At 42.9% G+C, this 25358-nt stretch overlaps 1 protein-coding gene across 1 annotated transcript in view; it reads left to right on the forward strand.

Annotated features, from left to right (window-relative positions):
• The window catches only part of VWA5B1 (von Willebrand factor A domain containing 5B1), a 264188-nt gene that overhangs the window by 30418 nt on the left and 208412 nt on the right, over positions 1-25358 (forward strand). The window contains exons 4-6 of the mRNA XM_053689852.1: positions 2239-2369; positions 20941-21072; positions 21646-21770. Of these exons, the coding sequence (XP_053545827.1) occupies positions 2239-2369; positions 20941-21072; positions 21646-21770 (388 nt within the window). The remainder of the gene's footprint in view (positions 1-2238; positions 2370-20940; positions 21073-21645; positions 21771-25358) is intronic.

Here is a 25358-nt window from a genome sequence, read left to right on the forward strand (position 1 = left end):
CGTGGTGCGGAGGTGTGGAGCTGTCTTTCCCCAATGCGTGGATTCTCAGCGGCGGTCCTCAATGGCGGGGTCCTCGGCGGCAGCGGTCCTCAGCGGCGTGGAGGCTTCTCTTCATGCGATCGTCCGTTGTAGACTGAAGATTGAATGCAAGGTACCCCATATTTATTGGGGTACCTTGCATTCCTATTAGCTGAAATGTTGAAATCAGCCAATTGGATGAGAGCTACTGAAACTTATTGGCTGATTTGAACAGGCAATAGGATTTCAGTAGCTCTAATCCTATTGGCTGATTTCAAAATTTCAGCCAATAGAATGCAAGGTACCCCAAATTGATTGCAGTACCTTTAATTCAATCTTCAGTGTACGACGGACATCGGATGAAGAGGAGCCTCCATGCCACCGAGGAACGCTGCAGTTGAAGACCACCGCTGAGGATCCACGCATCGGGGAAGACAGCTCCACACCTCCGCTCCACTCCGCCTTCGTTCTGGATGAAGATAGAAGATGATGGAGCCGCCTGGAAGAAGACCTTCTCCGCTGGACTTCAGGAATGGTGAGTACCTATTTGGGGCTTAGCCATAGGCTTTTTTTTATTTTTTGGGTGGCTTTTTTTTTAGATTAGTTTTTTTTGGGCTGATTGCCCTTTTAAGGGCAGTAAAAGAGCTGAATGCCCTTTTAAGGGCAATGCCCATACAAATGCCCCTTTAGGGGCAATGGGTAGTTTAGATTTTTTTAGTATTAGGTTTTTTATTTTGGGGGGTTTGGTGGTAATTGGTCATTTTTGTAAGTAAAAGAGCTGTTTAACTTAGGGCAATGCCCTACAAAAGGCCATTTTAAGGGCTATTGGTAGTTTAGTATTAGATTAGGGGTGTTTTTATTTTGGGGGGATTTTTTATTTTTATAGGGGTATTAGTTTAGGTTTACATTTTTTATTTTGGATAGCTTTGTTTATTTTTTTCTGTTATTTAACTTCTTTTATTTTTTGTAACTTTAGCTTGTGGGTTTGTATTTTTTATACATAGACTGCCCTCCGGGCAGGCTTATCGCCTAGTACTTGTATAAAACAAAATTCTATATTTTGCTAAAACTGTTTATTTTTAAGCACTTGCCATTTTTTAGTACAAATGTAACTAATTCAAAGTGTTTAATACATAAACAAAGCTGCACCACTCTGGTAAATGAATTAGAGTGCAATGTGCTACTGTGATCTCACAGTAGCATTAGCCAGCCACTTGTAATGGCTTGATATTTAAAGGGACATTAAACCCAATTTTTTCTTTCAAGATTTAGAAAGAGCATGCGATTTACTTCCATTATCTAATTTGGTTCATTCTCTTGATATATCATAATTAAAACATATCTAAATAGGCTCAGTAGCTCCTGATTGGTTGCTGCACATAGGTGCTGCGTCTGATTGGCTCACCTATGTGTATTGCTATTTCTTCAACAAAGGATATCTAAAGAATTAAGCAAATTAGATAATAGAAGTAAATTGGTATGTTGTTAAAAATTGTATTCTCTACGTGAATCAGGAAAGAAAACTTTTGGGGTTTCATTTCCCTTTAACGTGCACCCGTAAATGGTCAAATTTGAAATAGAATGCAAAGTGCTACCGTGAGCTTGTGGTAGCATTAACCAGACACTTGTAAAGGCTTGTTATTTAACGTGCACTCGTAAATGAGCAAATTTGCCCGTTTACAGGCGCTCTTTAAAATAACACTCCATTTGTAATCTAGCCCTAAGTTATTTCTTAGTATTCTAAGGCATATAAAGATAATAATTTTACCATATTGGCATTTCACAAGATATTGCATGATCACTATGGATTATTGCACATGTATCAAGTTTTCTTCAGTAGAAAACAGCACACAACTTTTGTTGCACAGAACCCTGGATCAGCCACTTCCAAAATTACAGAAAAAAATAAGAAATTGGATCCAGCTTCCAAACGTTAAAAAATGGACCATTATTACTTCATAACAGGGTCCAAGGAACAAAACAACAGGGCCTGCAGGGCTCATCGTAGCCCGAAACATTGATGTTTTGTACCTTGGACCCTGTTATGAAGCAATAATGGTCAATTTTTAAACATTTGGAGGCTGGAACCAATTTGTCCTTTTTTTGCAACTGTACTCAGAACTTGCTGCACCCATACAACACGCACCTCCAGAATATAATACGACCTGGAGAACTTTTCCAGCTTTCTCACTGGCATTTCCCTTATTATTTGCCCTTTAGGAGGGAGACTGGGCTCTCTGGGGGTAGCAAGAAGCTTTGCCTCGCTACTTTGTTAGAAACAGAAGCTGTGAACGCCATTGAATATGAACTCACATTCCACCTGGAGATCCGAGCTCCATATCTCTTAGCAGGTGAGTGAGAAGCTGCATTATGAAAAAGGTAAGATTAAGGGCCACATTCTGTAAAACTCTCTAGTCTGGGGGAGATTCTATAAGATAACTAATCACAAAACGTGTGGTTCTCTAATACCTAGTTTATTGTGGGGTATGAAAAAAGGCATAAACAAACTGTAAAAGAGGCATGATTGAATAATACACATATCCTTCTCAGCCCGGGTACACATTATAGGATATTCACTGAGAGATGACAGCATGATTTGGTTTGTATTTGCTTTAAAGAAAAGTGAAGTTTTATTTTTTTACAGCACTTGTTCCACACTCCTATTGGTTTAGATTCTATAAGGTGTCACATCAGTATTACAAGGCCTTTCAGGGATTGTTTTAAAGGGATTTTTTATCTTGGGAACTGTTTATCTCATTAAGGGGAGTTCGCTAATATTCTTTATGTGAAGGAGAGACAGTTAATTTACAAAACAGTGCTAAATAAAGCAAGCTGATTTCTTTCCATGCTGGCGAGTTTTTGAGAATCGGACCATACGTATGGTGTGACCACTGGGAGCCAGACACGCTGTGCTAGAATATGGATATGCACAGAGAATGGAAGGAAAGATGGGAAAAACAAGAACAAAAAAGGAAATAAACCACTTTACTAAGAAGCTCTTATAAACATAAACTGAACTGCAGGGAGAGACTGACCTAAATTTGTGACAGGCCATTAGGGAGAGACCAACTAATATGCAGGCAGAGACTACTGAGCTGCAGGGAGAGACCAACTAATATGCAGGCAGACACTACTGAGCTGCTGGGAGAGACCAACTAATATGCAGGCAGAGACTGACTGAGCTGCAGGGAGAGACCAACTAATATGCAGGCAGAGACTGACTGAGCTGCAGGGAGAGACCAACTAATATGCAGGCAGAGACTGACTGAGCTGCAGGGAGAGGCCAACTTATATGCAGGCAGAGACTGACTGAGCTGCAGGGAGAGACCAACTAATATGCAGGCAGAGACTGACTGAGCTGCAGTGAGAGGCCAACTAATATGCAGGCAGAGACTGACTGAGCTGCAGGGGGAGGCAAACTAATATGCAGGCAGAGACTGACTGAGCTGCAGGGAGAGGCAAACTAATATGCAGGCAGAGACTGACTGAGCTGCAGGGGGAGGCAAACTAATATGCAGGCAGAGACTATTGAGCTGCAGGGAGAGACCAACTAATATGCAGGCAGAGACTACTGAGCTGCAGAGGGAGGCAAACTAATATGCAGGCAAAGACTGACTGAGCTGCAGGGGGAGGCCAACTAATATGCAGGCAGAGACTGACTGAGCTGCAGGGAGAGACCAACTAATATGCAGGCAGAGACTGACTGAGCTGCAGGGGGCGGCAAACTAATATGCAGGCAGAGACTACTGAGCTGCAGGGAGAGACCAACTAATATGCAGGCAGAGACTGACTGAGCTGCAGGGAGAGACCAACTAATATGCAGGCAGAGACTGACTGAGCTGCAGGGGGAGGCAAACTAATATGCAGGCAGAGACTAATGAGCTGCAGGGGGAGGCAAACTAATATGCTGGCAGAGACTATTGAGCTGCAGGGGAAGCAAACAAATATGCAGGCAGAGACTGACTGAGCTGCAGGGGGAGGCAAACTAATATGCAGGCAGAGACTGACTGAGCTGCAGTGGAGGCAAACAAATATGCAGGCAGAGACTACTGAGCTGCAGGGGGAGGCAAACTAATATGCAGGCAGAGACTGACTGAGCTGCAGGGGGAGGCAAACAAATATGCAGGCAGAGACTACTGAGCTGCAGGGAGAGACCAACTAATATGCAGGCATAGACTACTGAGCTGCAGGGGGAGACCAACTAATATGCAGGCAGAGACTGACTGAGCTGCAGGGAGAGACCAACTAATATGCAGGCAGAGACTGACTGAGCTGCAGGGAGAGACCAACTAATATGCAGGCAGAGACTGACTGAGATGCAGGGGGAGGCAAACATATTCAGGCAGAAGCTGACTGATCTATAAAGAGAGGCTGACTGATCTATAAAGAGAGACTGACTGATCTATAAAGAGAGGCTGACAGATCTAAAAAGAGAGACTGACTGATCTATAAAGAGAGACTGACTGATCTATAAAGAGAGGCTGACTGATCTATAAAGAGAGGCTGACTGATCTATAAAGAGAGACTGACTGATCTATAAAGAGAGACTGACTGATCTATAAAGAGAGGCTGACTGATCTATAAAGAGAGGCTGACTGATCTATAAAGAGAGGCTGACTGATCTATAAAGAGAGGCTGACTGATCTATAAAGAGAGACTGGCTGATCTATAAAGAGAGGCTGACTGATCTATAAAGAGAGGCTGACTGATCTATAAAGAGAGGCTGACTGATCTATAAAGAGAGACTGGCTGATCTATAAAGAGAGGCTGACTGATCTATAAAGAGAGACTGACAGATCTATAAAGAGAGGCCGACTGATCTATAAAGAGAGACCGACAGATCTATAAAGAGAGACTGACTGATCTATAAAGAGAGGCTGACTGATCTATAAAGAGAGACTGACAGATCTATAAAGAGAGACTGACTGATCTATAAAGAGAGGCTGACTGATCTATAAAGAGAGACTGACTGATCTATAAAGAGAGGCTGACTGATCTATAAAGAGAGACTGACTGATCTATAAAGAGAGACTGACTGATCTATAAAGAGAGACTGACTGATCTATAAAGAGAGGCTGACTGATCTATAAAGAGAGGCTGACTGATCTATAAAGAGAGACTGACTGATCTATAAATAGAGGCCGACTGATCTATAAAGAGAGGCTGACTGATCTATAATGAGAGACTGACTGATCTATAAAGAGAGGCTGACTGATCTATAAAGAGAGACTGACTGATCTATAAAGAGAGGCTGACTGATCTATAAAGAGAGGCTGACTGATCTATAAAGAGAGGCTGACTGATCTATAAAGAGAGGCTGACTGATCTATAAAGAGAGGCTGGCTGATCTATAAAGAGAGGCTGGCTGATCTATAAAGAGAGGCTGACTGATCTATAACGAGAGACTGACTGATCTATAAAGAGAGACTGGCTGATCTATAAAGAGAGGCCGACTGATCTATAAAGACAGACTGACAGATCTATAAAGAGAGGCTGACAGATCTATAAAGAGAGACTGACTGATCTATAAAGAGAGGCTGACTGATCTATAAAGAGAGACTGACTGATCTATAAGGTGAGGAGGCTGCATTCCCTTGTCCAATACATGTATAACACCCAACAACCATAACCCCCGATCCCCATTTCTGTTATCTAATTCTTATCTAAAATAAAACACAGACACAGTAGTTATGGCGAAATGTGGAAAGGTCACGATTTTATTACTTAATTGAATTTTGCTACCTTTAAACTATATCTTGCAAAATTCAGCCATAAATCAACTCAAAATAAACACCAAATAATGCCCTTGCATTAAAACCAGAATTTTGGGAACCACGCCTAGGGGGGTGTAACAACTACCCCCCCCCTGGCAGGGCAGTTTGGAGAAGGGAGAACCCACGGCATAGCCCTCCCCCTAGATAGACCACCGGATCACCCCTCAGGGCTGGGTATGCCGCGGGATCCTCCCACCTCCCCTTCTGCCCCGCCCACGTGTCGTGCACAAACTTCACCGCCACCAAAAAGAGCCCCTCTCTCGGCCAACTCTTTCCACCATTTGTGACCTTTCCTTACCTTTACCAACTCTTGGCACATCCCTCTGATGTCCACCAGCAGCTGGTCATTCCCCTCATCCGTTAGGTGCACTCCATCCCGTCTGAATAGCTCCTCCTTTCTCGCTGCTATCAGTGGGTGCTCCACCACTCTACCCCCTATTTCCTTCATAACCTTTGCTGCCACCTGGTTCACTTTTCTCCTTGATCTATATCCTGCTTTGCTCGTGTACGAGTTCGGCCAGAATATCCTAACTGTATTAGACCATATCGCCCTCACTGATGGCCATGCCACCTTCAACCATCTCATTGTTCCTGCAACTTTCTCTTCTAGCTCTCTAAGTGGGTAAGCGCCTATGTCGTTCCCCCCCAGATGTATAATTATGGCGTCCGGGCACCCCCATCTTCTCCTTGCCAGCTGTATTGTAGGCACTAACTCGTCCCACATCATGCCTCTTTTTCCTACCCATCTAATGCTAACTTCCTTGTGCGATAGTCCCAAATTTACTCCCAGCGCCGATGCTGCAGCCCTAGCCTGTGCCCAATAGACGTAGGAATGCCCTACTATCCACACCCTTAAAGCTTTGTGTGTAAAACAAAAAAACAATTTAACCGTTTTTTATTAAGGCCTTACTCCTTTTGCACTCTTATGTAAGATTTGTACGCTGCGGATTTCCATCTCCCTAATTTTTTAATTTGTTCCTCTGAACAACCCCTACCCGCTGCGGCGGTCGCTGCTCCTATTCTGAATGAATGCGGCGCGATGTGTGCCTCTTTCCACCCCAATTTCTTAACCACCCTTTGTAATATGCTTTTAAACTGGAAGATTGTTACATCCGAACCGTCTGCATGCCTCAGAAATGTGCGGCCCCCTTTCCTCCCTGCTATCAGGTATTCCTTAACACAGGCCACCGGGCACAGTGTTCCCCCTGTTTTAGCCATATTTAGCCATGCCCCTTTTCCTTCCTTGTCTGTTTTAGATCGTCTTACCAATATTAGCACGGCTTCTTCCCCCCATCTTACATCCCCTGTCTCTACACCCCCTTTACCTATTTTTCTGTTTTTTGGTAACAGCTCCCCTATCCTCATTGCTCCGTGAAATTCTACTAAAAAAGCCGTTCTGAAAATAAGCGCCTCGTCCCTGTTTGCACATACCCCTTCTAGTGCCCCTATCATTTTCTGTAATCTAACCTCAGTTATTGGTTCCCTTTTATCCACTTCCTTCTCTTCCCCTCTTCCCCATGCCCTTGCGATTTTCTTTACTATAAACTTCCTGGACCAATCTATTCCCCCGTATAGCTGCGAACAGTATGAGATCCCTGCTAACACTGCGCTCAATCTCCCCTTTTTTACACCTTCCCTCCGCAGCACCATCAACCATTCTAAAAATCTTCCTTCCTCCCCTCCTTTCACCTCCTCCCTATGCTTGCACCATTGTCCCCAATATTTCCTGTACACTGCCCATGTGCTTGGTGCCAAGGCTTTTTCGACCAGTTCCTCGATTCCTTCTATCCGCTGCCAATCTGCCAAAGAAGCATAGGGCAACATTCACCTTCCTGTCTGGCATTGGGTGCTAGCTCCCTAAACTCCTTCCACTTAAAACGGGATAGCGCATCCGCAACTACGTTTTTGAACCCCGGAATATGCTTGGCCCTGACACATATATTATGCTTTAAACATTTCAAAACCAAGTACCTTAGGTACCTAACTACTGGCATTGATGATGCTGATAGCTGATTGATGATTTCGACCACCCCCATGTTGTCGGACCAGCATATTATTGTCCTATTCGCTAGCTCCCCACCCCATAGCTCTATGGCCACCACTATGGGAAATAGTTCCAGCAGCACCAAATTCTTAATCCACCCCATTTCCTTCCAGCTCTCTGGCCATTCTCCTGCGCACCACCTCCCTTGGAAATATGCTCCGTAACCCTTTCCCCCTGCCGCGTCCGTGTATAGTTCCAAATCTACCGCGGGCGCCACCTCCTGCCATATGCGCACCCCGTTCAATTCCTGCAAAAACTGGTCCCATACTTTCAGGTCGTCCCTCATCTCCTTTGTTACCCTAATCATATGCTCTGGCTTTTTTGCGCCCCTTGTGCTGATTTCCAATTGCCTTTTGAAAATCCTCCCTATTGGTATTACCTTGCATGCAAAGTTTAACACCCCCAAAGTTTTCTGCATCTCCCTTAGTGTTACTTTTTTACGCGTTGCCATCCATGCTATCATCTCCCTAGCTTTTTCCACCTTATCCTCGGGTAGTTCACATTGCCCTTTCAGCGAATCTATTGTTATGCCTAGGAAAGCGAGTCTCTCGCAAGGGCCCTCCGTCTTTTTGTCTGCCACCGGGACCCCCATCTCCTCGAACAAACCTATCAGTCCCTTCTTCATGCATTCACACCCGTCAGTGCCCGCCCTCCCTACTACCATGAAATCATCCAGGTAGTGGACTATTGAGTCTCTCTTTTGCCTTGCAACCGCTAACCAGTGCAGAAAAGTGCTAAACTTCTCGAAAAATGAGCATGATATAGAGCACCCCATTGGAAGGCATTTATCCACGTAGAACTGCCCTTCGAATTTGCACCCCATCAGTTTAAAACTATCAGGATTAAGCGGCAGTAGCCTAAAAGCCGATTCAATGTCTATTTTTGCCATCATGGCCCCTCTCCCCGCATTCCTTACCAACTGCACTGCGCTGTCAAACGATTGGTACTGCACCGCTGCTTCTGCTTTATCGATAGCATCATTTACTGACCTACCCTTTGGGTATGATAAGTGATGTATCATGCAATATTTCCCTTCCTCCTTCTTGGGCACCACCCCCAAGGGTGAAATGACTAGCTCTGCTATTGGCTTTTCTGCGAATGGCCCCGCCATCCTCCCACATTCTACCTCCTTCCCTAGCTTCTCCCTCAGTACCCCCGGTAGTTCCGCTGCTGATTTCAGGTTTCTAGCTTTCATCGCACCCGCTACCACCCCTTTTACTGGGACTGTAAAACCTTTACTTAACCCTTCAATTAATAAATCTCTATCCTCTATGATAGGGTATGCTTGCAACTCGCGAACCAGTCTATCTATTCTCAGAGGGGTTGGCGCCAATCCCCCCAACTTGTCCTCCACCCGCGTTTCCTTGGCTCCGAAAGGACTGCTTCCCATACCCGACGTTACCCCCGTTCTTTCTGCAGTCTACCCCAGGGTGCGCCCCGCCACAGTATCTGCAAATGTGCCTGAACCTGCATGCGCCCCCCCTATCACACTTTTTCTCATTGTATGCCCAGCACTCTTTGTTGTCAGTTCTCACGCTCTTATTTGTATTAAACAATGCGCCCCGCCCCCCGTGGGGTCCATCCTGTACCCTCATTACCCTGGTGTATAGGTCTAATATCTTTATACCAAAGTCCCTCCTTCCTTTGTCTCCTAATTGCAAGTTACCCTTCCTAAATTCTGTGTCGTAGTCCTTCCATGCAAACCCCCCATATGTCGTGTAACATTCTGCAATGAAATGGATTTATCTTAACATGCCCTTCACTTTCCCCGGGTTGGCGGTTAAAAAACACTCTGCGTATATAAGTATCCCTTTCACCCATTCTGTAAATGTTTGCTTCCCCTTCTTCCCTTTACCATCCTCGCCCCTAGATTTAACAGCCGCTGCTTCCCTGGTAATTTCGAATATGTCCACATATTTCCCTTTCTGCGCCCTGGCAATTATCTTTGCTTTTAAATGCGTTGTTAGTGGCATTAACAATGTTCCCGTTACCTCATCATCCCCATTAAACACCTCTCCCGTCTCCTCCTGCTCTTGCTCTGTTAGCCCCTTCCTTGCCCCTTTTCCTTGCTTTGCATATATTTTCCTTACTATCTTTAATATCCGCTTCTCCCCTTCCCCTTTTACATTCTCATCTTCCGAGTCAAACTCAGATGAACTATCTGACACATTACTGTTCAAGCACAATAGCTTCTTACCTTGCTTTGCCCCTTGGTCACCGCTTGCTGCACCAGTTGCTGCCCCCTGCTTTGCAGCTCCTGCTTCCAGTTCTCTTACTGGGGTTGCTTCTGCTACCACAACATTTCCCCACCGCATTGCTGCTGGGTACTTCCGTTGGCTCCTGCTGCTGTGCTCGCTCCGGTGGGCATACCTCCTTTTCGGTGCTCTGTGGGGATAACATTCCTTCCTACTTCCTGTGCCCCCGGTGCTTGTACCATTCTCCCCTTCCTACTGGAGTCAGCCATTCTTACCTCATCCTGCCCCCTGACCCCCCTCCCTCTTTCTGCCTCCCTCATTTGTCCCTCTCCCATTTCCACCCCTGTTTCCATCTCCCTTATTTCTGCCTCCTCCTCTATTAACCTATAGCTATTCCCCTCCGAGTCCCTGATCACCCTCCTGTCTCCCATGCTCCCCCCCATTCCTCTAGCTCTCTTCTGTGGCCTAATGCCATCCTCCCCCCCTCTCCTGAATATCTCTATCCTACTGGGCTCCCCATAGCCCCCCCTTGCTGTCCATGCTCCCCTCTCAGCTCCCTGTCTCCAGTTATTCCCCTGCCCCCAGTTTTCCCATGCTCCCTCCCTCCACTCCCTTGGCCTGTTTCTTATCTCCCACAGGTGCTCCCTCGGCCCACCGGGACCGAACGGATCTTCCTCTGTCCCCCATCCCCCCCACCCGTATCCCTGCTGAGATGCTCCCATTGAGAATGGGCCTCTGCCCCACCCGTTACCGCCCGCCACGTAAGCTCCACCGCCCAATACACCCTGTTCCCAAGATGGCCGCCCCCGTTGAGGCATTTCCGCCCCACGCTCGCCGGGTGCGCGCGCGCGTACGTCGCGACCCATGTGACCACCCCTTAACCTATCGTCACCGTGGCCCCTCCTCGCCACGGTGACGTCAATTGGGCCTGCTCGCTGCGCAACCATTATGGGGCTATGTAGCTCGCTTGCGTTCCTAACGCCTGGCAGAAAAATGTGTGTGCTGCAGCCGCCCCCCTGACCCAGCGGAATGGACATGGCGCTAGATGCGGGACTCCCCCTGAACAACACCGGACTATCCCCGCTACCACCAGGGGATACGCCTGTTCCCTCCGCTGCAACGGAAACACTGGCAAGCGGCCCCGTAACTGCTCCTGCGCTCCCCCTGCATGGGGTGCTAACCCCCCCTGGCTTACCTGAACGGCCGACACCGCACCAACCTCCACCGTACCTCCTCCGGATATCACCTCTCCTTGGACTGTCTGCTGTTCCTTCCTGCTTTTTTCCATCCTCTTGATCTTCTTCTGAGCCTGGATCGCCCTGGTCTTCCAGACAGTCTCACCTTCATCCAAGTATCTCCTTGGGATTCTCCTGTTCCTTGCGGTCATCTTGAAGACTTCTTCTCTGAAACAAAGAAAAAAGGTTAGTGACTCCTTCCAGCAATCCCCTTCCTTATAACACCTTTACCTCCAGCTCCTCCCCTCTCTCTGCTCCTGACCAATGCCTGCTCTCCTTATCTCTGTCTCATCCCCCACACCTGGCACACCTAGATTCCCCTTTGTTCTCTCCCAGCATCCCCTCCCTTATGACGTTCCCCTCGCATCCGCTCCCTGCACTAGTTTAAAGAGAGACTGACTGATCTATAAAGAGAGGCTGACTGATCTATAAAGAGAGGCTGACTGATCTATAAAGAGAGGCTGACTGATCTATAAAGAGAGACTGACTGATCTATAAAGAGAGCCTGACAGATCTATAAAGAGAGGCCGACTGATCTATAAAGAGAGGCCGACTGATCTATAAAGAGAGGCCGACTGATCTATAAAGAGAGGCCGACTGATCTATAAAAGAGAGGCCGACTGATCTATAAAGAGAGGCCGACTGATCTATAAAGAGAGGCTGACTGATCTATAAAGAGAGGCCGACTGATCTATAAAGAGAGGCTGACAGATCTACAAAGAGAGTCTGACTGATCTCTAAGGAGAGGCTGACAGATCTAAAAAGAGAGACTGACTGATCTATAAAGAGAGACTGACTGATCTATAAAGAGAGGCTGACTGATCTATAAAGAGAGGCTGACTGATCTATAAAGAGAGACTGACTGAGACTGACTGATCTATAAAGAGAGGCTGACTGATCTATAAAGAGAGACTGACTGATCTATAAAGAGAGACTGACTGATCTATAAAGAGAGACTGACTGATCTATAAAGAGAGGCTGACTGATCTATAAAGAGAGGCTGACTGATCTATAAAGAGAGGCTGACTGATCTATAAAGAGAGACTGACTGATCTATAAAGAGAGACTGACTGATCTATAAAGAGAGGCTGACTGATCTATAAAGAGAGACTGACTGATCTATAAAGAGAGGCTGACTGATCTATAAAGAGAGACTGACTGATCTATAAAGAGAGACTGACTGATCTATAAAGAGAGACTGACTGAGACTGACTGATCTATAAAGAGAGGCTGACTGATCTATAAAGAGAGGCTGACTGATCTATAAAGAGAGACTGACTGATCTATAAAGAGAGGCTGACAGATCTATAAAGAGAGGCCGACTGATCTATAAAGAGAGGCCGACTGATCTATAAAGAGAGGCCGACTGATCTATAAAAGAGAGGCCGACTGATCTATAAAAGAGAGGCCGACTGATCTATAAAGAGAGGCCGACTGATCTATAAAGAGAGGCCGACTGATCTATAAAGAGAGGCCGACTGATCTATAAAGAGAAGCTGACTGATCTATAAAGAGAGGCCGACTGATCTATAAAGAGAGGCCGACTGATCTATAAAGAGAGGCCGACTGATCTATAAAGAGAGACTGACTGATCTATAAAGAGAGGCTGACTGATCTATAAAGAGAGTCTGACTGATCTCTAAGGAGAGGCTGACAGATCTATAAAGAGAGACTGACTGATCTATAAAGAGAGGCTGACAGATCTACAAAGAGAGTCTGACTGATCTCTAAGGAGAGGCTGACAGATCTAAAAAGAGAGACTGACTGATCTATAAAGAGAGACTGACTGATCTATAAAGAGAGGCTGACTGATCTATAAAGAGAGACTGACTGAGACTGACTGATCTATAAAGAGAGGCTGACTGATCTATAAAGAGAGACTGACTGATCTATAAAGAGAGACTGACTGATCTATAAAGAGAGACTGACTGATCTATAAAGAGAGGCTGACTGATCTATAAAGAGAGGCTGACTGATCTATAAAGAGAGACTGACTGATCTATAAAGAGAGACTGACTGATCTATAAAGAGAGGCTGACTGATCTATAAAGAGAGGCTGACTGATCTATAAAGAGAGACTGACTGATCTATAAAGAGAGGCTGACAGATCTACAAAGAGAGTCTGACTGATCTCTAAGGAGAGGCTGACAGATCTAAAAAGAGAGACTGACTGATCTATAAAGAGAGACTGACTGATCTATAAAGAGAGGCTGACTGATCTATAAAGAGAGACTGACTGAGACTGACTGATCTATAAAGAGAGGCTGACTGATCTATAAAGAGAGACTGACTGATCTATAAAGAGAGACTGACTGATCTATAAAGAGAGACTGACTGATCTATAAAGAGAGGCTGACTGATCTATAAAGAGAGGCTGACTGATCTATAAAGAGAGACTGACTGATCTATAAAGAGAGGCTGACTGATCTATAAAGAGAGGCTGACTGATCTATAAAGAGAGACTGACTGATCTATAAAGAGAGGCTGACTGATCTATAAAGAGAGGCTGACTGATCTATAAAGAGAGACTGACTGATCTATAAAGAGAGACTGACTGAGACTGACTGATCTATAAAGAGAGGCTGACTGATCTATAAAGAGAGACTGACTGATCTATAAAGAGAGGCTGACTGATCTATAAAGAGAGGCTGACTGATCGATAAAGAGAGACTGACTGATCTATAAAGAGAGGCTGACAGATGTATAAAGAGAGGCCGACTGATCTATAAAGAGAGGCCGACTGATCTATAAAGAGAGGCCGACTGATCTATAAAGAAAAGCTGACTGATCTATAAAGAGAGGCCGACTGATCTATAAAGAGAGGCCGACTGATCTATAAAGAGAGGCCGACTGATCTATAAAGAGAGACTGACTGATCTATAAAGAGAGGCTGACTGATCTATAAAGAGAGACTGACTGATCTATAAAGAGAGACTGGCTGATCTATAAAGAGAGACTGGCTGATCTATAAAGAGAGGCTGACTGACCTATAAAGAGAGACTGGCTGATCTATAAAGAGAGGCTGACTGACCTGTAGGGAGTGGCTGACTGATCTGCAAGGAGATGTCAGCTGAATAATAGAGAGCATGGCTGAAATTGTAAATGACAAAACAGGCATCTCCACTGAACCGCACTACTTACACAAAATGTGTAGCCCTAAATGTAATTCAGTAAAGCAAACAAGCAGCATTCCTGAAAAATGTAAATGTAAAATGAAATATAATATACAATTCTGGCTGTAGCAGAGAGTGAAGCAGGTGCGAACATAACATAATTAACGAGCTTTGCCTCCGCAGCTCTAATCAAAATCATATTCAAGCTGAACATAATTAATACAAACATATCACACTGAATGAAATGAGCAAAAATGGTTTCCAAAAATAGTTCAGGCCCAATAACGTGGATGCACAGAAATCCAAAACAAAATAAATTACTAGACCTATCCCCATCTGTAATGAAGGACCAAGGAAGCAGCTGTCCCTTAAAGGGCCATAATACCCAAATGTTTAAACACTTGAAAGTGATGCAGCATAGCTGTAAAAAGCTGACTAGAAAATATCACCTGAACATCTTTATGTAAAAAAGAAAGATATTTTACCTCAAAAGTTTCTTAGCAGCCACATCCCATTGTAAAGGACTTCTAAGCAGCAAATCAGTATGTCTGTCCCGGGATAGTGGAAGGAGCGAGCATTGGTGCACACTCATCTTATTTCCCTATTCAATGTAAGGAAGTTTACAATGAAATCTCATGAGAGTTAAGTGAAATCTCATGAGATCACAGTAAAAGAGTTCATGACCTCAGCACTGCTGATGCTGATTGGCTGCTGTTCATTTTTTCATTTTTTTTTTTTACCTGCAGCTGAGAAGTAACTGAGTATAACATTTTACACAGAACTTACTCTGCTGAGCTGAGGAAATTGTGAGGTAAAATATCTTCTTTTTTACATAGAGATGCTCAGGTGATATTTTCCTGTCAGCTTTTTACAGTTATGCTGCATCAGTTTCAAGTGATTTAGCATGTGAGTATTATGTCCCTTTAATTTAGATAAGGTACCTGATTCTTCTTTCCCACCAAAGAAGCAACTATATCCTGAAACTGAAACTGTAGAGAACTATTTTAAGTGAAATGTATAAAAACACACATAACCTTAGAAATTGTTTAATTGTTAGTGTAAAACAAAATGCTGTATTTTGTTAAAGCATTTGGTTTTTAATGAAATTGCCTTTTGCTATGAGTTTAAAGGGACATGAAACCCACATTTGTTCTTTTATGATTTATGTAGAACATACAATTTTAAACAACTTTCTAATTTATTTCTATTATCAAATTTGCTTCATTGTCTTGGTATCATTTTTTGAAGCAGCAATAATGTACTACTGGTTTCTAACTGAACACATGGGTTAGCTAATGACAATCGGTATATATATATATATATATATGCAGCCACCAATCAACAGCTAGAACCTAGGTTCTTTGCTGCTCCTGAGTTTTCCTAGATAAACCTTTCAGCAAATGATAACAAGAGAAGGAAGCAAATTAAATAATAGAAGTACATTGCAAAGTTGTTTAAAATCACATGCTCTTTCTGAATAATAAAAAAAGGGTTTTATGTCCCTTTAACTTCTTCAAAATGGTTAAACACACAGTTGCATTGTCAAAGCTATATTGTTCAGGTGAGTGAGAATACAGCCTGTGATTGAAGCATACACAAGTATACCTGCTCCTGATTGTCTTGCCAGCTCTATTCTTATCAGATGTGGCAAAGCAGCATTTATTTTGTCTTTGTATTAAAGGGGCAGTCTAGTCAAAATTAAACTTTCATGATTCAGATAGGGCATGTCATTTTAAACAACTTTTCAATTTACTTCTATTATCTAATTTGCTCAATTCTTTAGATATCCTTTGTTAAAGAAATAGCAATGCACATGTGTGAGCCAATCACACAAGGCCTCTATGTGCAGCATCCAATCAGCAGCTACTGAGCATATCTAGATATGCTTTTCAGCAAGTGATATCAAGAGAATGAAGCAAATGAGATAATAGAAGTAAATTAGAAAGTTGTTTAAAATGACATGCTCTTTCTAAATCACGAAAGAAAAAAATTGGGTTTCATGTCCCTTTAAATCCCTTTACGTGAGTTAAATAGTAAAAGAAAGGAATAATTTAAAGGGATACTCTAGTAAAAATAAAACTTTCATGATTCAGACAGAGCATGCAAGCAACTTTCTAATTTCCTCCTCTCATCAATTTGTCTTCGTTCTCTTGGTATCCTTGTTTGAAAAAGCAAGAATGTAAGCTTAGGAGCCGGCCAATTTTTAGTTCAGCACCTGGGTAGCACTTGCTGATTGGTGTCTAAATGTAGCCACGCTACTCAGGTGCTGAACCAAAAATGGTCCGGCTCCTAAGCTTAAATTCTTGCCTTTTCATATAAAGATACCATGAGAATGAAGAAAAATTGACAATAAGAGTAAATTAGAAAGTTTCTGAAAATTACTGCTCTATCTGAATCATGAAAGTTTAATTTTGACTAGACTATCCCTTTAACAAAACAGAGCATTTTTTTTGCTCTAGGATGTCCCTTTAAGGAAAGTATGTTTACACATATATTGAATGTCAGAAGGAACTCATACAGCTGATATTGCAATGCATATTCCAAATACCTGATTAAGACAACACAATATACTTTATTGGTGATCAGGGACAAGGGAGGCTTCACAAACATGACGTATTCACACTATATATTGCTCTGCCCTTGAGCACAATCAGTAGTAGATGCTCTTTATATAGAGAGACCTACAGGTAGAAAGGCTCTCAAGCTTACAATATAAAGGAGGATTAATTACACAGAAGGTGAAAGGGAAGAATATTTAGACACGTCAGATAATCATGAACGGTTTATCTTTCCTTGCAATCAGATGCATTGTGATAATTCAGCATGATAACAAGTAAAGGTAGTTATAAATATAATAATAAACATTATGGTGAGTGTAAAGTATCTGTGTGTGCCTGCTGATGTCTATGTATGTACACGTCTGTGTGCCTGTATGTTTTTATGTATGTCTGAGTGTCTGTCTGTGTGTGTGTGTGCCTGCTGATGTCTATGTATATACACGCCTGTGTGTATTTATGTATGTCTGTGTGTGTGCCTGCTGATGTATATGTATATACACGTCTGTGTGCCTGTGTGTATTTATGTATGTCTGTGTGTCTGTCTATGTGTGTGTGTGCCTGCTGATGTCTATGTATGTACACGCCTGTGTGCCTGTATGTATTTATGTATGTCTGAGTGTCTGTCTGTGTGTGTGTGTGTGCCTGCTGATTTCTATGTATATACACGCCTGTGTGCCTGTGTGTATTTATGTATGTCTGTGTGTGTGCCTGCTGATGTCTATGTATATACACGCCTGTGTGTCTGTGTGTGTGCCTGCTGATGTCTATGTATATACACGTCTGTGTGCCTGTGTGTATTTATGTATGTCTGAGTGTCTGTCTGTGTGTGTGTGTGTGTGCCTGCTGATGTCTATGTATATACACGCCTGTGTGCCTGTGTGTATTTATGTATGTCTGTGTGTGTGCCTGCTGATGTCTATGTATATACACGTCTGTGTGCCTGTATGTATTTATGTATGTCTGAGTGTCTGTCTGTGTGTGTGTGTGCGCCTGCTGATGTCTATGTATATACACGCCTGTGTGCCTGTGTGTATTTATGTATGTCTGTTTGTGTGCCTGCTGATGTCTATGTATATACACGTCTGTGTGCCTGTGTGTATTTATGTATGGCTGTGTGTCTGTCTGTGTGTGTGCGTGCTGATGTCTATGTATGTACATGTCTGTGTGCCTGTGTGTATTTATGTATGGCTGTGTGTCTGTCTGTGTGTGTGCGTGCTGATGTGTATGTATGTACACGTCTGTATGCCTGTGTGTATTTATGTATGGCTGTGTGTCTGTCTGTGTGTGTGCGTGCTGATGTCTATGTATGTAAAAGTCTGTGTGCCTGTGTGTATTTATGTATGTCTGTGTGTGTGCGTGCTGATGTCTATGTATGTACACGTCTGGGTGCCTGTGTGTATTTATGTATGTCTGTGTGTCTATCTATGTGTGTGTGTGTGCATGCTGATGTCTATGTATATACATGTCTGTGTGCCTGTGTGTATTTATGTATGTCTGTGTGTGTGCGTGCTGATGTCTATGTATGTACACGTCTGTGTGCCTGTGTGTGTTTATGTTTGTCTGTGTGTGTGCGTGTGCATGCTGATGTCTATGTATGTACAAGTCTGTGTGCCTGTGTGTATTTATGTATGTATGTCTGTGTGTGTGCATGCTGATGTCTATGTATGTACACATCTATGTGGCTGTGTGTGTTTATGTATGTCTGTGTGTCTGTATGTGCATGCTTATGTCTATGTATGTACACGTCTGTGTGCCTGTGTGTATGTATGTATGTATGTATGTCTGTGTGTCTGTCTGTGTGTGTGTGTGCATGCTGATGTCTATGTATGTACACGTCTATGTGCCTGTGTGTGCTTATGTATGTCTGTGTGTGCGTGCTGATGTCTATGTATGTACACGTCTGTGTGCCTGTGTGTATTTATGTATGTATGTCTGTGTGTGTGCATGCTGATGTCTATGTATGTACACGTCTATGTACCTGTGTGTGTTTATGTATGTCTGTGTGTCTGTATGTGCGTGCTTATGTCTATGTATGTGCACGTCTGTCTGCCTGTGTGTGTTTATATATGTATGTCTGTGTGTGTGTGCGTGCTTATGTCTATGTATGTACACGTCTGTGTGCCTGTGTGTGTTTATATATGTATGTCTGTGTGTCTGTCTGTGTGTGTGTGTGCTGATGTCTATGTATGTACACGTCTGTGTGCCTGTGTGTATTTATGTATGTATGTCTGTGTATCTGTGTATGTGTGCATGCTGATGTCTATGTATGTACACGTCTATGTGCCTGTGTGTGTTTATGTATGTCTGTGTGTCTGTATGTGCGTGCTTATGTCTATGTATGTACACGTCTGTGTTCCTGTGTGTGTTTATATATGTATGTATGTGTGTGTGTGCGTGCTTATGTCTATGTATGTACACGTCTGTGTGCCTGTGTGTGTTTATATATGTATGTCTGTGTGTCTGTATGTGCGTGCTTATGTCTATGTATGTACACGTCTGTGTGCCTGTGTGTGTTTATGTATGTATGCTTGTGTGTGCTTATGTCTATGTATGTACACGTCTATGTGCCTGTGTGTGTTTATATATTTATGTCTGTGTGTCTGTATGTGCGTGCTTATGTCTATGTACAGTATGTACACATCTGTGTGCCTGTGTGTCTATGTATGTATGTCTGTGTGTCTGTGCTTATGTCTATGTATGTACACATATGTGTGCCTGTGTGTGTTTATATATGTATGTGTATGTGTGTGCGGGCTTATTTCTATGTATATACAAGTCTGTGTGCCTGTGTGTGTTTATATATGTATGTCTGTGTGTGTGTGTGTGCGTGCTTATGTCTATGTGTGCACACGTCTGTGTGCCTATGTGTGTTTATGTATGTATGTCTGTCTGTGTGTGTGCTTATGTCTATGTATGTACACGTCTGTGTGCCTGTGTGTGTTTATATATGTATGTGAGAGTCTGCGTGTCTATGTGAATGCATATGCATGTCTGTGAGCCTTTGTGTGTGTGTGTGTATGAATTTGCATGTGTGTATGTCTGTGTGTGTTTGTCTGTGTGCCTGTGTGTGTATATGTGTATGCATGTCTGTGTGTCTGTATGTGCATATGCATGTCTGTGTGCCTGTATGTGCATATGCGTATGCATGTCTGTGTGTCTGTATGTGCATATGCGTATGCATGTCTGTGTGCCTATGTGTGTGTGTATATAAATTTGCATGTGTGTGTATACCTGTGTGCCATTGTGTGTAGATACTTATGTATTTGTCTGTATGTGTGCATATATATCCATATGTCTGTGTGTGTATATCTGTGTGCCAGTGTGTGTAGATACGTATGTATGTGTCTGTAAGTGTGCATATATATCCATATGTCTATGTGTGTATATCTGTGTGCCAGTGTGTGTAGATACATATGCATGTGTCTATATGTGTACCTGTATATCCATATGTCTGTGTGTGTATACCTGTGTGCCAGTGTGTGCAAATACGTATGTATGTGTCTGTATGTGTACCTGTATATCCATATGTCTGTGTGGGTATATCTGTGTGCCAGTGTGTTTAGATACGTATGTATGTGTCTGTATGTGTGCATATATATCCATATGTCTGTGTGTGTATATCTGTGTGCCAGTGTGTGTAGATATATATGTATGTGTCTGTTTGTGTACCTGTATATCCATATGTGTGCAAACATATCGTTATCTAGAATCAGTAACGCAAAAGTTACATGCTCCAACAAATTAGAGATTAACCCTAGTAAAATGTCCCTATCAAGATTGCTAATGATAATTTATTTATTTTTTATTTTAAAGCTTTGGTTTGATGTTTTTTTTACGGTTCCCAGAATATGCAGATTGTTCCAGAGAGTGACATTGTATCACAGTTCCAAATGAGAACAGAGAATCTGTAGACTGTTGCTGCCTTGGTGTCTGTCTCTGCTAATATCTCTGCTAATTTACCATAAAGACAAATAACTACCAAGAGCTTCTTCTTTATTTTCAGGTGTAGAAAGTCCCACCCATGAGATTCGCGCTGATGCTGATCCATCGGCCCCTTCAGCCAAGAGCATTATGATAACATTAGCCAACAAGCACACGTATGATCGTCCAGTGGAAATCCTCATCCACCCCAGTGGTACAGAGATCTTTTTTTTTAGGCTTATTGCTTAGGGCAGTGTTTCTCAACAGCGGTCCTCAAGTACCCCCAACAGTCCAGGTTTTCATTATAGCTGAACTAGCGCACAGATAAAATAATCAGCTGATCAGTAACCATGGTAACTAACTTGCTTTCACCCATCAGCTGATTATTTCACCTGTGCTCTAGTGAAAACCTGGACTGTTGAGGGTACTTGAGAACCGCCGTTGAGAAACACTGTCTTAGGGTGTAGACCTACTTGTTAGACTTACTTTCTTTAAAAATAGCACTGTTGATTAAGATACAGCACCGTACAAGTTCTTCTTCTTTTTTTATGGAGTGTTATGTATTAATCTGGGAAATCATTATTAAATCCCAGTGTTCTATCTACACTACATGTAGATGTTTTATTACATTTGAGTGCTTTGTTGTTTTGTAATTGAGTGTGACCATTGACCATGACGTTTATCGTTAAAATAGTTTCAGCTTAATCTTGAAACCCCATGTGCGCTGCAATGCCTGGAAAGTGTTTACTGTGCATTGTTATATGTTTGTTCTGTCTGTGTCCTCCAGAGCCACATCTCCCGCACATCTTGATGGAAGAAGGGGACATGACTCCATACGAGTATGAGCAATTTCTGAAGGGGAAAAGTGATTTCATCAGAGCAACTAAAAAAGACCCCAGTGCAGAGAAAAAGGTAGGTAGACAGCAGAGAAGAAGGTAGGTAGACAGCAGAGAAGAGGGTAGGTAGACAGCAGAGAAGAAGGTAGGAAGACAGCAGATAAGAAGGTAGGTAGACAGGAGAGAAGAAGGTAGGTAGAGAGCAGAGAGAAATGTAGGAAGACAGCAGAGAAGAAGGTAGGTAGACATCAGAGAAGAAGGTAGATAGACAGCAGAGAAGAAGGTAGATAGACAGCAGAGAAGAAGGTTGGTAGACAGCAGAGACGAAGGTAGGAAGACAGCAGAGAAGAAGATAGGAAGATAGCAGAAGATAAGGTAGGTAGACAGCAGAGACAAAGGTAGGAAGACAGCAGAGAAGAAGGTAGGTAGACAGGAGAGAAGAAAGTAGGTAGAGAGCAGAGAGAAATGTAGGAAGACAGCAGAGAAGAAGGTAGGTAGGCAGCAGAGACAAAGGTATGTAGACTGCAGAAAAGAAGGTAGGTAGACAGCAGAGAAGAAAGTAGGAAGAAAGCAGAGAAGAAGGTAGTTAAACAGCAAAGAAGAAGATAGGTAGACAGCGGAGAAGAAAGTAGGAAGACAGCAGAGAAGGTAGGTAGACAGCAGAGAAGAAGGTAGGTAGACAGCAGAGAAGGTAGGTAGACAGCAGAGAAGAAGGTAGGTAGAAAGCAGAGAAGGTAGGTAGACAGCAGAGAATAGAGTAGGTAGACAGCAGAGAAGAAAGTAGGAATACAGCAGAGAAGGTAGGTAGACAGCAGAGAGGAAGGTAGGTAGACAGCAGAGAAGGTAGGTAGACAGCAGAGAATAGAGTAGGTAGACAGCAGAGAAGAAGGTAGGAAGACATGCGAGAAAAAGGTAGGTAGACAGCAGAGATTATAGGTAGACAGCAGAGAAGAAGGTAGGTATACAGAAGGGAAGAAGGTAGGTAGACAGAAGGGAAGAAGGTAGGTAGGGGACAGCAGGGAATAAGGTAGGTATACAGCAGTAGGTAGACAGCAGAGAAGGTAGGTAGACAGCAGAGAAGGTAGGTAGACAGCAGAGAAGAAGGTTGGAAGACAGCAGAGAAGAAAATAGGTAGACACCAGGGGCGTAATAAGCAGAGCACAGCTTATTTACCTTGTATAGAACCGATTTAAAGGAATACTACTGAAGAATGTTCTTCACCTATATGAAAGGATAACATTTAAATGTATTGATTTTATAAAAAAAGTGACAAAAAGCAAGTTCAATTTAAACTGAAGCTAATACATCTATAATGGTCTAATGGTTTTGTACTTCCTACTAATGCTCACAGGTAATTCCTGCTAAACCCAACAAGCATTATTACCTGTAAGTCAATGATGTCTCACAACATATCCTGGAGTTTTTCTGGAATAGGAGGCTAGAATACTTGTGAGCTGTGGCCTAACTCCATATTAGCAGGGGGGGTAATGAGAGGGGCAGTGTCATGGGCGTGGCTGAGTTGGGACATGGACAGGACAGGGTGTGTCCCGGACTGAGTAAGTTCATGAAAACCCTTGACCTTTTCTGTGGCCGAGAAGCTGCAGGCTGAAAGTGGGCCAAACTTCTCTGACCAATAAAATCCCACAGATTTCTGTTATGATAAAGTACACAACTAACACTGGTATGTTAAGTTACATTACAACTTAAACACATTTTACTTCATATGTTAGCAGGCACTAAAATGTTTTCATGTTTTTATTGTGCTTTTTCATACCGATGATAGAACATTTTTAAGTACAAAGTCCCTTTAATATTCAAGCCAAGAAAATGAATGGATGTTTTGAGCAATGATGTCATCAGAAATGTAATAACTGTTTCAGGACAGCTTGTCAGTCTCTCTCTCCTCACCCTATATCTCTCACACTTCTCTGTATTCTCTCTTCTCATCTTTTTTTCTCCAACATTGGTGTGTCCGGTCCACGGCGTCATCCTTACTTGTGGGATATTCTCTTCCCCAACAGGAAATGGCAAAGAGTCCCAGCAAAGCTGGCCATATAGTCCCTCCTAGGCTCCGCCCACCCCAGTCATTCTCTTTGCCGTTGCACAGGCAACATCTCCACGGAGATGGTTAAGAGTTTTTTGGTGTTTAAATGTAGTTTTTATTCTTCTATCAAGTGTTTGTTATTTTAAAATAGTGCTGGTATGTACTATTTACTCTGAAACAGAAAAGGATGAAGATTTCTGTTTGTGAGAGGCAGATGATTTTAGCAGACAGTAACTAAAATCGATTGCTGTTTCCACATAGGACTGTTGAGATGAAGTAACTTCAGTTGGGGGAAGCAGTTAGCAGACTTTTCTGCTTAAGGTATGACTAGCCATATTTCTAACAAGACCATGTAATGCTGGAAGGCTGTCATTTCCCCTCATGGGGACCGGTAAGCCATTTTCTTAGTCAAACAAACAGAATAAAGGGCTTATTATGGGCTAAAAAAACTGGTAGACATTTTTATGGGCTAAATCGATTGCTTTATTTGGGCATTTTATTCATATTTATGCTGACAATTAGCATTTATAAACTTGGGGAACGTTTATTAAACAGCAGGCACTGTGTTAGACACCTTTTCCAGTCAGGGGGCCTTCCTAGTTGTAGACTGAGCCTCATTTTCGCGCCATTACTGCGCAGTTGTTTTTTGAGAACAGGGCATGCAGATGCATGTGTGAGGATCTAAAAATTGCTGGAAAAGCTTCTAGAAGGCGTCAATTGGTATCGTATTCCCCTCTGGGCTTGGTTGGGTCTCAGCAAAGACTATAGCTGGGACTGTATAGGGGTTAAATTTATAAACGGCTCCGGTTCCGTTATTTTAAGGGTTAAAGCTCTGAAATTTGGTGTGCAATACTATTAATGCTTTAAGACACTGTGGTGAAATTTTGGTAAATGAACAATTCCTTCATACTTTTTCACATATTCAGTAATAAAGTGTTTTCTGTTTAAAAATTTAAAGAGACAGTAACGGTTTTGTTTTAAAACGTTTTTTGTGCTTTGTTGACAAGTTTAAGCCTGTTTAACATGTCTGTACCTTCAGATAAGCTATGTTCTATATGTATGAAAGCCAATGTGTCTCCCCATTTAAATTTAAATTTATGTGATAATTGTGCCATAGCGTCCAAACAAAGTAAGGACAGTACTGCCACAGATAATGAAATTGCCCAAGATGATTCCTCAGATGAGGGGAGTAAACATGATACTACATCATCTCCTACTGTGTCTACACCAGTTTTGCCCACGCAGGAGGCCCCTAGTACATCTAGTGCGCCAATGCTTATTACCATGCAACAATTAACGGCTGTAATGGATAACTCCATAGCAAATATTTTATCCAAAATGCCTACTTATCAGAGAAAGCGCGATTGCTCTGTTTTAAACACTGAAGAGCAGGAGGGCGCTGATGATAATTTTTCTGTCATACCCTCACACCAATCCGAAGGGGCCATGAGGGAGGTTTTGTCAGATGGAGAAATTTCAGATTCAGGAAAAATTTCTCAACAAGCTGAACCTGATGTTGTGACATTTAAATTTAAATTAGAACATCTCCGCGCACTGCTTAAGGAGGTGTTATCTACTCTGGATGATTGTGACAACTTGGTCATTCCAGAGAAATTATGC

This window comes from Bombina bombina, chromosome 8, assembly GCF_027579735.1.
Source record: "Bombina bombina isolate aBomBom1 chromosome 8, aBomBom1.pri, whole genome shotgun sequence".
Lineage (NCBI taxonomy): Eukaryota > Metazoa > Chordata > Amphibia > Anura > Bombinatoridae > Bombina > Bombina bombina.